Source organism: Patella vulgata, chromosome 1 (assembly GCF_932274485.2).
Source record: "Patella vulgata chromosome 1, xgPatVulg1.2, whole genome shotgun sequence".
Lineage (NCBI taxonomy): Eukaryota > Metazoa > Mollusca > Gastropoda > Patellidae > Patella > Patella vulgata.
The window spans coordinates 71183194-71198027 of NC_065879.2; the positions used below are offsets into that span (position 1 = coordinate 71183194).

At 35.9% G+C, this 14834-nt stretch overlaps 1 protein-coding gene across 1 annotated transcript; it reads right to left on the reverse strand.

The window, feature by feature from the left end:
* Window positions 1-3939: 3939 nt before the first annotated feature.
* LOC126815883 (zinc finger protein 235) lies at window positions 3940-7163 on the reverse strand. Its single transcript, XM_050541911.1, has 2 exons — window positions 6909-7163; window positions 3940-6526 (listed from the first exon to the last, which is right to left on the reverse strand). Exons 1-2 carry the CDS (start codon window positions 6909-6911, stop codon window positions 5366-5368), a joined length of 1164 nt encoding a protein of 387 aa, XP_050397868.1. The 5' UTR covers window positions 6912-7163; the 3' UTR covers window positions 3940-5365.
* Window positions 7164-14834: the final 7671 nt, after the last annotated feature.

The following is a 14834-nucleotide window of genomic DNA, read 5'->3' on the forward strand; positions in this document are numbered from 1 at the left end:
GTGATATTCTGTTCCCTTTGTAAATAAATGCTGTTTTTACTTAACTGATCTCTGTTATACTAAGTATTTTGTTTCGTTTTTTATACCTTCGATGGCCTCTACTACATGAACATTTGACCAGTTGTAGTGGGAGGTCGCGTCAGGCGTCATACGAGCGGTTTTTTACCCTATGACGTCAGACATTGATTAATCAATCAGCGTTGACGTTTCTAGTGGTTTACCCAACGTTCCGTGCACAGCACGCAAAGAACTTACCGTAACAGACTGTTCATTGACTAATTCCTCACATCAAGCAGAACACCTGTTATATAACAACTCTTCCAGATCCTTGTGATGTGAAGACAAGTAAAACGAAATTTTGAACTATAAAAACTGAAACTGTGAGAGGATATCTGACAGTTCAAAACAAAAATTGACCGTCATTAGAAAAAAAAAAGAAAAAAAAATAATGAAAAAATTCCGTGCATTGCCATGTTTATACAATGTATAAAAACAAGTGAATGTACGGACTATTTCTATTTTTATTTCGTGTTCTCTTATCTAGTGACATCCAATTACTTTTTTGAATTATCAGATATCCTCTCACAGTCTCACATAAGAACTTTTGGTCTTCGATGGAATTGTTAGTGAGCAGAAATTCGCCTGTGTATCTGTTATCACTCGTCAGTTCAGTCATTTATATAGAAGGACTATGATTATCTAGTGTGTATCAAGCAGATAATTGTATTTCACTGCATAATGTGTATTTTCAGTTCAATTATGAAATCGACTACGCTAAACATGTACAGTCTTTTAATGTTAATTATTAGTTTGTGGTATTTGATTTTAGTTATGTACATAAATACATGACTGTGATAATATTTAGTTTACCCCTTATTGATCACCATGTTATTGGCACAATATAGTCCGATTAGTTGTGACTTGAGATATAAACATCATTTCATTCTCTTTGTAAAATTTATACAGTTTGTCATATAAAGATACCCCACCCCTCTCCTCCTCTTCGTCCATATTTGTTTTTAGACATAATTCTTTTATGAAAGTAAGATATTTCTAATAGCTTTTGTTGTAAGGATAGACAAAATATGTAATGTTCTTAATCATCAATTTAATAATTTGTTGTTGGGTGTATCTAAAAATCATTAGAGTCTAGAAGCACATAATTTCCGGATAGTCGCAGTCAAATAATATGAGATCAATTTTACATTCATTCCTATCTACCCCTATGCATTTCAAATAATTACCAGTCGAATTTTTATATAGATTACGTATCGAAAACATAAAATGTATGAAATTTTCCGCAGGAAGCGGCCTACTCTTGTTTCGAATTCCAACTCTCAAGGCTCTTATTCATGCACGCCATTGTGTACACGAGATGTCGGATTTTCGTAACATCCGAACGCCTAACAGTGTTCCGTCCCAGGCCTTCTGTCCTGCACCAGTGACAAGGGGAAATTTCTCTGTGAATACAAGGAGCGAAATCCAGTACATTTGACCAATGGCGTATTATAATAGTTAAAAATAGATAATGAATAGAAAATAATGCTGAAACTTTCAGTCAAATTGCTTCACTCTGAACCGATATATTACCGATTCATCAATCACAAAACGTATTCAAAATCCATTAAATATTGCAGGCTAACGATGGCATCGAGATATGATTATGGTCTTGATAAGTTCTCCAAACTAAAAGCAGCGTATCCGCAAGGACCATACCTTTATAATGTTTTGCAAGAAGAGATTACATACTTATACAAGGGCTGTTGCACTTTTTTTTTCTTTTATCAGAAATGAAAACATTTACAACACACTAAAATCTGATTACGAGTAACAACCCATTTGGCTTCTAGTTCTGCCATATTATACTAACATTTAGCATACAAAACGCTTAACATCAATTGCCATAATCATCGATAAGCTTCTTCGTCTCATGGCCTTAAACATTGTGTATAAATTCAAAGTCAATCGGATAATAATTTTAGTCTCTAGAGCGTCCAAAAGCAATTGTGAACGCCGGCCCGACGGATGGACGCGACGACAATTTGCGACCACATTTCAATGTGAGCGTATAAAAAGCAGGTTTCGTATTTATAAGAATTACATTTTTTTTACATTTTAAGTGTCAGTTCTTCAAATATTGATTCGACATAACGATTTTAACTTACAATCAGTCATGTTTATTCAAACCATTAATATTTACTGGCCTTGAGTATTAGACAAACGGTCCTCTTAGAAACTTTTATTTATAACATTCTATATTAGAAATATAAAGTTGAATTTATCTCGTTCAAAGATTTTAATGATTAATCAAACTAGAAATAAATCAGTTAATACTAAAATAAATATCTTTGTAATATCCTATTTTTTTCTATTTTATTTTTTTTTTGTTAAATAATTAAGCAGAGTTCGTCATCAGATACATCATTTGTGGAATTTGAATAAAGCTCTTTGTTAAACTTAAACATTTCTTATATTCTTTATATTTACAGACAAGATTAAATACGCTGCTATTGTATCGTTTAATATATTCATGACTTTGAGCAGCGGGGGTTGTAAGGTGGACACAACATCAACCAGAGAAGAAACAATATTTTTGATATATACAGATGTGTTGTGCCTTTTATCATAAAATCCAATTATATTATATATTGTCTGTTGCTATATTCCTTATGCTTTCGGGTCGTTTTTGTCTTTACCGTGATCTGAACCATATGGCCACAGATCACCAATTATTTCCCGATTGACTCAAATGTTAATTCTCGTCTCTTAGATCGGCCCTAACTTTTCCCCAAATTTTCGTTAGGTAGAACGCTTTCTACCACAGATGGGGCAACATGTGACAACCTCTTGGCCAAAAGCAAGTATGGGGTTCATCATGGAAAACTTGAGATACACAAACTGGAAGTAGAGACAAATAATCCTGCAATATTCAAAATGACCGACCTCTTGTACCCTTCCGCCTCAAAATCATGAATATTCACCAAACCTGGCAGGAAATGTATATTCAAACCCTTTTTTCAATTCTACACCAAAAGGTCAACAAAGACAGCCATGCAAACGATCAAAAAGGGAAAGGGAGAGAAAGACAAAAATAGCTTGGGCAGAATTATACAGGAGTTATGTCCATTCCCTACCTCAGAAATTCAAGCTTTGCTTGATCTAAGCATACGTTTTTTAAACCCAAAAATGGCATTGTTTTGAACCAGCATCGTTTAAATAACGAAATGTGATGATAATTATTGTGATCTGAGTTGGAATAGAGGCAGTTTTGGGCAGGCCCGTAGCCAGCCATTCTGGCTGCGGAGGGGCAGTTAACATTTTAGTGGATGGAGGGGGTCTCTTCTCCCGTACGAAGGGGGTACCGGATTCTTCTCCGGTGATGTATTAGAAAAATAAATAAAGAAGTTTGACGTATTTGTAGGTAAAAATTATTTCCTATTTAGTGTAAATGGGTATTAAAATGACTAAAAGGCAGCATTCTGCCTGAAGCAGTAACATATTATGTAAACAATGCACACAACATTCAGCCAACGATTGACACTGTGTGCTGTGACGGCACGTGTTAAAGGCAGTCATCTTTTACAGAGATATTAGAAGACTCATAATTCTGTGTGAAACAGATTGGCCTGAAAAATTAGATATTGTACAAAAAGTACCCATGTCGATCAGCGACTTTGCGGTTTGGAATTGTATAAACAAATTTCTCCAGAATCTTCACCTCACTATGAAACAACATAGTTAAATTTAAAAAACAATGAATGATATATATGCAGTCTGTAGAGTGTTCACCAGAAATTGTGACCAGCAAACAAGGGTGATGGCAATATAAATAGCAGGGGTATAATGTTAAATGATTTCAGGTTTACAGTCCTTTTGGCTACCCTAGTTTATCAACATAAATATGAACCAAGTTACCATGCAGGCATTTATGTTAGCATAATCTTAAATTTATTGGCTACTCAACAAAACAAACAATATAATAATGAATATCAATGACAAGCCTGATATCACAAAACAACATATTACAGTTAGACATGTATTTGAACTGCAATACATGTATATACATATACACATCGGTAAAAGGTACATAGTAACATGTACTACATACCAGGAAATAAAAGTCCTTCAAATACCTTATCAAAGGTACTTTCCCCACCTCCAATACATGTATTATATCCATACGAAGTAGGCATATTCTAGTACAAGTACAGTATTATGGTAAAATAATATTTTTTTTTACATTTTGAAATATGGCTTGTTTCCCCCATTATGGTAACTTAAAAATCCTTTAAAGATGCATAATGTGTATGTAACTAAGAGCTACATATAAATACATGAATGCCTTTTGTAAAACTTTATTTTGGCTTCAAATGTTATATAAACTATAATTTAGATATTTATTCACATGACAAGCATAGGCATAATAACTTTCTAGACCATATGATGGCAGAGATTGAAAAACCTGCAAGATTTTGAAATTAGTCTAGATTATCTAATACCGTTTGGTTTACAATAAACAATCTACGCTTCATCTCCCCTTTCCAAACTGCAAATACTTCTATATTTGCTCGGAATAAAGTAATTTTCAATATCTCCATTTTTTATTATCTATTTTTGAACATTTATAGGAAGAACAACCAGCTCTTCATAATGCATCTTTAAGAAATGAAAATTCATGAAATAATTTTATTATGTTACAATTAATCATTGATCTTAGCTCATTCAGCTTCAAGATGCAAATGATGCACTACAAGAATTATACATATAAATGAATATTACAGTACTTGTACTTTTAACTGCAAAAATAACATCAATGCCCAAAATAATTTATAAATTTTCAAATAGATACATGTACATGTAAAATAAAAAGTAAACTATATTGTTCACCTCTATTTTGGCAAATGGCTGGACAGCTACTTTTCCACTTACTGTTCATTGAGTACTAAACTGACAAGGGTTCTTTAACGTACACACCAATGTGTACACAAGACCGTGGTATTTCGTTCTAACTTGAACCACTAACATTGGGAAACCAGGCTGCACCTTTGGCAGATGAAGAGATTAACTCTACATGTACAGCATAGTGTTCTTGTAATATTATAATCCCATTCAGCGGATGCTATATGTACATGTAAGTAACAAAAATAAAAAGCTGCTTTACATGTAAAAATACTTTTTGATATAGCAAGAATTTCCTCATCACAATAGTTTCAGCAACAAATACAGTTTTCACACTAGTATGGATATAGTCTTCAATCACTGGCTGGCTATGTAAGTACGACATCAAAGGAATATATTTTGATTTTGACTTTTTAAGTAACAGTAAGTGAAGTGAATCAAAATTATTGAAATCAAATGATGACATCTAGATATAAGACCAGTTTTGTATAGCATAAGAACTGCTGCTGGATTCTTCTTTAGCTTTTGTTTCTTCTGCTTTCTTGGCAGCACGACCTCGGGGAGATTTCTGTTTCGAATGAAGTTTTATATGTGTCTGTAAATAATGACTGTGTCGAAACCATTTACCACAAATAAGACAATTATACGGTTTTTCTCCCGTATGAATCCTCATATGCTGTTTCAAAAGACAATTTCGACTAAATGGTCGACTACAAACATCACATCTAAATGGCTTCTCTCCAGTATGAGTTCGTTTGTGGTGACGCAGACTACTGTTTAATGCAAATGTGTTTCCACATACTTCACATTTATAGGGTTTCTCACCGGTATGAGTTCTCATGTGACCTTCTAAACGCTTATTCTGATTAAATGATTTCCCACAAACACCACATTGAAAGGGTTTTTCTCCAGTATGTATTGACATGTGAGTTTTAAGACTACTTTGCTGGGTAAATGTTCTGCCGCAAAGTTCACATGTAGGAACAGATTTAATTTTAGCAGTTCCTCTACTCCTAGTAGGTCGACTAGATTTATTATTTGAATCATTTGAATTTGCTATAGGAGGTATTTCTTGGTCAAGACTCTCATTACTAACTTTACATTGAGATGATGTACTTGCTATGGGGTCCCCATTGTCCTCGTCTTTTATATGTATCTTGCAATGTTTCTCTAAGTCGGCGTAGAATTCAAAGCGATCATTGCACAATTTACAATGATACGTTTTAATATCTTCAGTTTTTTCTTCTTTTATATGTACATTTATCTTTGAATTGTTTTCTAACTGATTCTCATCAAGTGGCTGACTTTGTTGAGTTTTATTTGAAATAGACTCACTTGAAATAGACTCCTCTTCTATCGCATGATTTTCACAATGTATCTCTAAATCAGAGTATAATTTAAATGTTTCATCACACAATTTGCAATGATGTAATGTTTTGTTATCATTCACAGTTTTCTCCCCATCAAACTGTACAGGTATATGACCATATTCATCCAAGTCGGTTGCATCAGTTTTCTCATCTTTAACATGTATTTTGTTGTGGTCTTCAAGATCACTGTATTGTTGAAACATTTCATCACAAACTACACACTGATGTAAAGTTTGAACTTCTGGATTATTAGTTTCCTGAGAAAAAAGAAATTAATTATAATGTACATGTAAATTGTAATGGTACATTGTAATACAGGTGTTGTGATTTTGCCCTGTATAATACAGGTGTCCGTCACCTATCAGCGGGATTTAACCTATATAGCCTATTGCTGTTTTGCCGTGGCTACGGCTCAGATTATGTTTAGACTCAAAATAGGTAACATTGTTAGTTTATGCGGACGCCTTCCATGCCAAGCGGGGCTTGGATAAATACACTCCACAGGTTTTAGGGTGGGTGGGGCTTTTCTGTGAATTGAGACTGAGATCATTTTTCGTTGATAAGTGAGAAGTGATATCGCCGACAAAGTGGATACTGAGAAAATTCACTGAATCCATGTTAATTATCAGTTATAATTACCATATTTGTGTTTTATTTGTGATACAGTCGTACCATATAACATAAATAATTAGGCAAGCGCCGCGCCACACCAGTACCGTACTCTGACTTTAGATGTTGTTAACCTTTCGTGGATTATTTTTTTCTACTGAAGTATATTTTATTATATCCAAGACATTTTTTTAAAGCAGGCCGATCCAAGTTTTAATTTAATATCACGGTGCGTCTTATTAATTCAAAAAATGTTCCTTTGTTCTTGTCTGGCCGCTGGGGTCACTGGCGTCCATTTTTTAAATTCTACGTGTAGTTGTATCTGTTTATTAGACTGGGATTTTACATCCCGAGTGACTCATAAAAGGGACAGTAATTCCTGAAAGAATGAATGAATTAATATTTACTTCGTGGTTGAAGATATCCGTTTTGAACGATATTTAACTAATGCTGACTTAACCACAGATAAACATGCACATCGAATGTGCCACTTAAAGATAGCATCAGTGGTGTGACATGTATCTGTAACATTCTAGGCCTCGGATTCATTCACTTGAAATGATTGATATGCGCGTTTGCTAATTGGGATTTCTGTATATTGCGTCTTTTCCGTAGATTTGTCTTGTTTTATTTTTAGTGTGTAGTGCATTCCCCCAGAACTTACTACTGACAAGGAAGCATCCAGATCAAGTCACTCACAATGCGTTTATTTATGTATTATTTGTCACGTGTGAATAAATGAAATTATCATCGGTCGACAAAAGACTAATTTGAAAAGAGAGAGAGAGAGAGAGAGAGAGAGAGAGAGAGAGAGAGAGAGAGAGAGAGAGAGAGAGAGAGATGGGGTTTAACGTCAACTCGACACAAACTAGGTCATTTCGGAACAAACATATAGTTTAATTTTATTTCAGTAATTCGCTTGCGCGTAGGGGTCTTTAGCAGTGGGAGGAAACCGGAGGACCCGGAGAAAACCAACGAGGTTGGAAGGCGACACTCGAAACCAACGTGAACTTTACAATACCCCCGTAAACATAAGTTATAACTTATTGATCGGGTCCCTTTCGGACAGGGCACTCACAAGCCTTTGTAGCGCCCCAGGGCAAAAGTTTCAGTAACGCCCCCCCCCCCCCCCAAAAAAAAACAAACACCCCATCCCTGCATACTGTAACTACTATGTTCGAAAGTTCCTGCGCTCAGTTGACTTTTTCTATGAATAAAGAAATTTTAAAATACAATTTTTATACTTTTAACACTCTATCTAAATAACTGTTTCTTAAATCAAAATTTGTATGTCTATTTCCCCTTCAACCCTCCATTTCATCGGAAAACCCTATAGTATATCTTAGAAAAATTATAATTTTACCCTCTCTATTTGCTGAAATATACTATTCAAAAAAAGTAGGGGATATTTGATTTTTAAGTGTTATTAAAGTCACCTAATGAAACTGACGAAGAAACAAATGACAAAATGAAATGAAGTTCACATTCATCGATTTATTCCAAATGATCGTTAGACTAAGTAAGGCACAGACTGACCATTATAAGGGTAAAATGATACCCGGGGTCAAACAGCAAAGTTACCACAGCATCACAACCAAGTCAGTAAAGGGTAAATCCTCCTCTGTTTGCCAAACAAGCATTGATCCGACGTGGCATACTCCTAATGAGACGTCTAAGGTCATTTTGGTCCAGATTGTCCCATTCCTGTTGCAACGCAGCAGCAAGTTCTTGGACATTGGCAGGACGTTGTTGACGTTGACGTAACCTCTGTCCAAGCATGTCCCAGACATGCTCGATGGGGGAGAGGTCGGGACTCAGTGCTGGCCAAGGTAATGTGGTGATGTTCTGTTGTTGGAGGTAACCTGTAACGATCCTGGCCCTGTGACATCTTGCGTTGTCATCCTGGAAGATGAAACGGCGGCCATGACGTCGTGCGAACGGCACAACATGGACTGCCAAGATGTTGTCCCGGTAGTACTGGCCTGTAACACGCCCTGCAACAACATGTAAAGCCGTTCTTCCAGCAACAGTGATGCCTCCCCACACCATAACAGAACCACCCCCAAATCGATCATGTCTGATGACGTTAACGTCTTGGAAGCGCTCGTTTCGACGACGCCACACCCTCCTACGTCTGTCCAAAAAATCAACAGTGAACCTTGACTCATCTGAAAACATCACATTGCTCCAGCGTCGATTATCCCAGTGTTGACGATCCCTACACCAACGACGTCTTGCCTGAATGTGATGATCTTTCAAACAAGGGATCACGCGAGGACGTCGGGCGCGAAGGTGACCCCTATGCAGTCGATTCCGGATCGTCTGGCCACTCACTCTCACACCAGTGTCTGTTTGAAGACGAGCGCTGATCTGATTTGCTGTGATGACACGATTTCTCAAGGCCAAGGTACGGATAAATCGATCCTGGGCTTGAGTTGTCGCCCTTGGTCGACCTGAGCGTGGTCTGTCCTGTACAGATTGTGTATCACGGTATCTGGACCATAGCCTGCTTATGACAGACTGAGAAACATTCATCGTTCGCGCCACAACCGCCTGTGTTGTGCCGATCTGTAGCATGCCAAGGGCACGTAACCTTTCATTTTGGGTAAGCCGACGCATATCAAAATTTGTTTTCTGGTCACTAAAACAATTAAACTGATGTTTCCACCCTGGAATTCAATGCAACAATGACTGTAACATTCAAAGTCAGAGTCGTGCAAATCTTGGGTTGGACCCCCATGATGATCCCAAGCATCACCTGCATTCCATGCAGTAGCTATTGGTGCGTTTGGGCGTCACATGTAACTGGAAATGTTGCTTCTGTTAGGTTCTATAGTGACTTTTTTCGTAGTCATTTGCATATTTTAGTATTATGCCCCCAAAATCAAATATCCCCTACTTTTTTTGAATAGTATATGGACTGGTTTATATAGGTTTAGGGGAAGCGAAGTTCGGTGACTTTCTATCTCAGCCTCCATGGAGGCCAGTCCACAAATATTCAAATGGACCCCCTTTGATTATTTCTGGTATTCAAAGGGTCCGTTTTGAATATTTCTGATATTCAAAGGGCCCCGTTTGAATATTTCTGGTATGCACTAAGATAATTTGCCGCCCCCCCCCCCGGGACCCTCCTCCTATGTAAGGGCTATGCTTTCGGGTCAAAAGTAGATTGGAATATATGTCTGGTCTTAAACTATATATTTAAGCGTTATTCTGGCATGGAGTCAGGAACGGGGGCTGCGTATGGCGCTGGTGGTCCGGGTTTGATTCCGATGTCGGCCGATAAAGTTCTTCGTGATATTCCAATCTCATTACTATCCCTTCAAAATGGATGGGACTAGGTCCATCAAATAAAAAACGAACCCATATAGCTGCAATTCGATGAAGAGTAGGCGGAGACACATTGTCTTTATTAGTCGGACTGGTGCAGAAAAGTGAGACGATTTCATGTATTCCGAGAGAGGGGCGTCCAACGAGTGATTATCTTACAGCCCAGTGAAATACCAATACTTACCGGTTTACATTATCAAAAATAAGAATACTGAACTGCACGCCTTGATACTTCCATGTATGTTTGAATAATCATTTGCAGCAACCATTACACATAAAATGATGTTCTCTGCTATATATGTGTTGTCATGTGTTTCAATTGATTACTTTTCCAATTAAACGACATGGCGCAAACATTACATGTAATAGGTTTGTCTCCGGTGTGTTTTATCATGTGTACATGTAATTGAGATTTGATCTCCCCATTACATGATACACACGAAATATAAAAAAATAAAGGCAGTTTCTCCAATGACTTTGTAGATTGTACCAGAAATTTTTTTACCACAAACATCACATCAAAAGAAATGTTTGCAGCTTGCTTAGAAGCAGGTTAAATAAAACGTGTGTTGACAATAATACATATTTTAGTTTATAAACTCATATGGTTATCTGATGACCAAGGATAAGACACTTCCAGATCTGACAATTTCCTGGAAATAATCAGCAAGGGGCAAATTTCTGACTTCTTTCCTAAACCGCTCCACTGTTTCAAACTGATCTGAAAGCATTCTGCCTGGGTCATTCTTGTTCAAATGTAACTGGGCTGCATTATATATTTGAACAATCTGTTGAACAAATGAATAATATTATGGTTCAATGTTTTTTTTCCTGTTTATGAGATTAAGGGTGTTAACATTTTGTACACCCACTTCTTAAAAAAAATCTGTATTGTCTATGTTTGTTATGTCTATATTGTGTTAAACAATTTTCCTGCATGATCTGGTATGTGACGGTAACATGGTTAGAACAAAGACCAAGAAAAGATAAAAGAAAATATGAAACAAAATTAATGACATTAACCCCCGGATCCATTCACTTTTTTTGAATTGTTTGTCTGTTTGTGTTTTTCTGAGTATGTTTTTGTGTAAATTTTGTGTGGTGCAGTCCCCCTGCACTTACTATTAGGTTTGTTTTTTTCGGGGGAAAAACCTGTTTCTCCTTTGTTGCATACTCAGCAACTAGACATAATAAAACGAACTATAAAAAAACATTATATTCTTGGTATACAGCGTATCTTACTAACATGTATAATTTTCCATTAAAATACAGATGTGACATGATTACAGGTAAATTTTAAAAAGATATATGTATTATTGTAAAACCATTCTGTGAATAACAGAGCTACGGATATGGGTTACATGACGATATTAACATGTGGGGATAGAAAAATGCAAAACCCATTATGATCGACTTTTGGCCTTACGTCTCTTTATATGCAGTTTGATATGAGAATGTACATGACCATATGTAGCAAATGATTTACCACAAAATGAAATGAAATGAAATGGGGTTTAATGTCCTACTGTTCTGCTCCTAACCTGGGCTAATGAAGACGGGCATACGCCACACAATGTGCTATGAGGGAAATTTTGCCCGGGCAGCGGCACTATCGCCTACTCTTATATCGAATTCCAACTGCCAAGGGATCTTTTACGTGCATTCCAATGTATACATGGGACCTCGGTTTTTCATCTCATCCGAAGGACTAGACAGCTGTCCTTGTCAGGCCCTCCGTCCTGCATCACTGACAAGGGGGGACAACGCCGGAAAATCTGGATGAACTTTCTCGGCCAATGCAGGGATCGAACACCCGACCTCCAGGCTAGCGAGCCAGAGTCTTACCCACTTAGCCACGTGATCCCAGATTTACCACAAATGTCACAGCTATATGGTGTCTCTCCAGTATGAGTTCTCAGCTGATCACTTCCCAAAAAACATCTATGGCAAACATCACACTTGAACAGCTTTTTTCCAGTATGAATTTTGTAATGCCTTTGTAGATTACAGCTAGAGTAAAAAAGACTTACTACAAACATCACATTCATATGGTTTCTTTCCAGTATGAATTTTGCAGTGCTTCTCCAAATGACTGCCACAATTAAATGACTTACTACAAACATCACATTTATAATTTTTCTCTCCTGCATGAATGGTTATGTGCTGTGTGAGATTGGGTTTCCTAGTAGAAGATTTACCACAAACATCACATCACATGAGAGGTTATCGCTTTGAGGTCTAAAACTAAACATGCATGTTTGCTTGTATGTTGTGCTTGAACTTTGAGACCCATCTGACATCTCCACTGATGATAAATGTTACCTAAAGAGTGTTAACAAGGTTTATTAAATCAATGTGCGTAACCCTTGAAAATGATAAGCATCAATCTTTTAACTAGCCAAAAAAATCTATTAAAATTTCAAAATGTCCCAATAATAATTCTGGCATCTTAAAGTGTTACCAAAGATTTTATATACATGCATGTAAATCAAGCTTTGTAAATCAGGAGTGTAATTGTCAATAGGAAACTTCTTTGTAGAAAACAACATTAATTTAGAGACAGAACGACAACATGATGCATCACAATGCTGTCTGTTTTTGCCAAGCCCATGCAGAAAAGTAGGAAATTTAACCCCCATTCCATTTTCATTTTCATAACAAAATAGTAATGTTCAATTACACAGTCCGGAATTGTACACTATCTATCCAAAGACAGGTGACTATTAATTAAACACAACCAATCACCATGATTAAATTTAGTGTTTTCAAGATGGTATTTGTTGCCTATTGCTATGACAAATATTCTAGATGATTGAGGTACCATTAGACATGTGAATCATGTAAACAAAAAATGAGTTGCACGTCAATCAGGACAAAAAGAAATTACTGGTCTGCCTTGGATAAAAAAAAATGAATGAATTTTAATTAAACAAAAGTTTATTGATGTTCTGAATTCATTTTGACAGATCTGAGCTATTTTCCAATTACATGTAGATCATTTCCTTTTACATTTGCTTATTGACAAAGACTCTCTGAATTCTTGAAAACTGATACTGTTTTTTTTGTGTAAAATTTATGGACCTGTTTATAATGTGTTCATAGTGCAGATGTTACTCTTTGTAGTTGCATCATCTAACATCCTAACAGTCAAATATTGGTGCATAAGTTGGTAACCAGTTTAGGGCATGCTTTATTATAAGAGAGATGATGAGAGAGAGAGAGAGAGAGAGAGAGAGAGAGAGAGAGAGAGAGAGATGGGGTTTAACCTTCACTTGACACAAACTAGGTCATTTTGGGACTAACATATGGTTCAATTTTATTTCAATAATTCGCTTGCGCGTAGGGGTCTTTAGCAGTGGGAGGAAACTGGAGGACCCGGAGAAAACCCACAAGATTGGACAGGCGACCCTACTCCTTGTCACATACAACCAGGGAATCGCACGCTAGTTGACTCAATGATAGACTTTATGATACAGCATGCACGTGCTAACCATTCGGCCATCCACCCCCCCTCTTTATTATAAAGTGTACCAGTGTGTATCTAACAAATGTTGGGGTTTTTTTTAGAAAAAGGAAAAAGAGTTTACAGTTGTCTGTCCAAAAATGTAACATTAGCACTCTTGATACATTATCACAACTAATCTGGCTTTCATTTACTCATATTATGAGTCATAATGTATCACTTTCTTTACTGCGTGTAGAAGAGAAACAGGCTTTCCGATTTCCGATACATAAATATGGCGGTCAGCATTCTCACCTTATGTAAGGTAAGCAACACTTGCATGCCCAATAAATGTTTAAATTTTAGGTTATAAAATTATATATTAATCTTAAATTCTTAATATTATGTTTTATTTTTCATATAAAATGTCTCAGTAACTTCTCACATTAACACTATGAAGAAATTTTCTTCAAACTTTAGTGCTAATGTTACAAATTTGCCAGAGTGTTTGTCCACATGTAATATTATTATTAGCAATGCACATAATTTTTAAATCAATAATAAATTTGTAAATCATATCCCATGAAACTTCTAATTTAGATACCGGTAATGAACATTTTGAAGAAAAAATTATTAATATATATAAGCAATGGTTAATATCTGAAAGGAAAATAAATATTAAATTTGCCATGTGTGCGTCCAACTCAAAAGAGACATTTTATATTTCTTAAAATGGTATTTTTTACTGTCTAATGACCCAAAAATAATAGCATCTTTTTTCATTTAACATAATTCAATGTTTATTCCACCTATAGAAATTTGCTATTTATATGAATTTTAATGTGGACCGTTTGCATTAGATATAATTTCATCTTGAGTGATGCTATTTAAAACATTTCAGTATAATGTTCAATAAAGAAATTATTTTGCGAAAAATTATCTTTTTTAAAATATACTTTGGAAGAATATGTATCATATTCCCTGCTTTAGTAAGAGGAATAGGAATTTCATAATTCAATTTGGAATGGGAACCTATGGTACACTTTATAATGAAATATGCCTTAGATCTAGTACTACGTTTGAAAATTTTCACTGCAAAACATTAAGCTTACATATCCAATCCATTTATTTCAGTCAAAACCTTTTTTCTATTTTACAAGGTTTCACAAAAGTCTTTGATGATA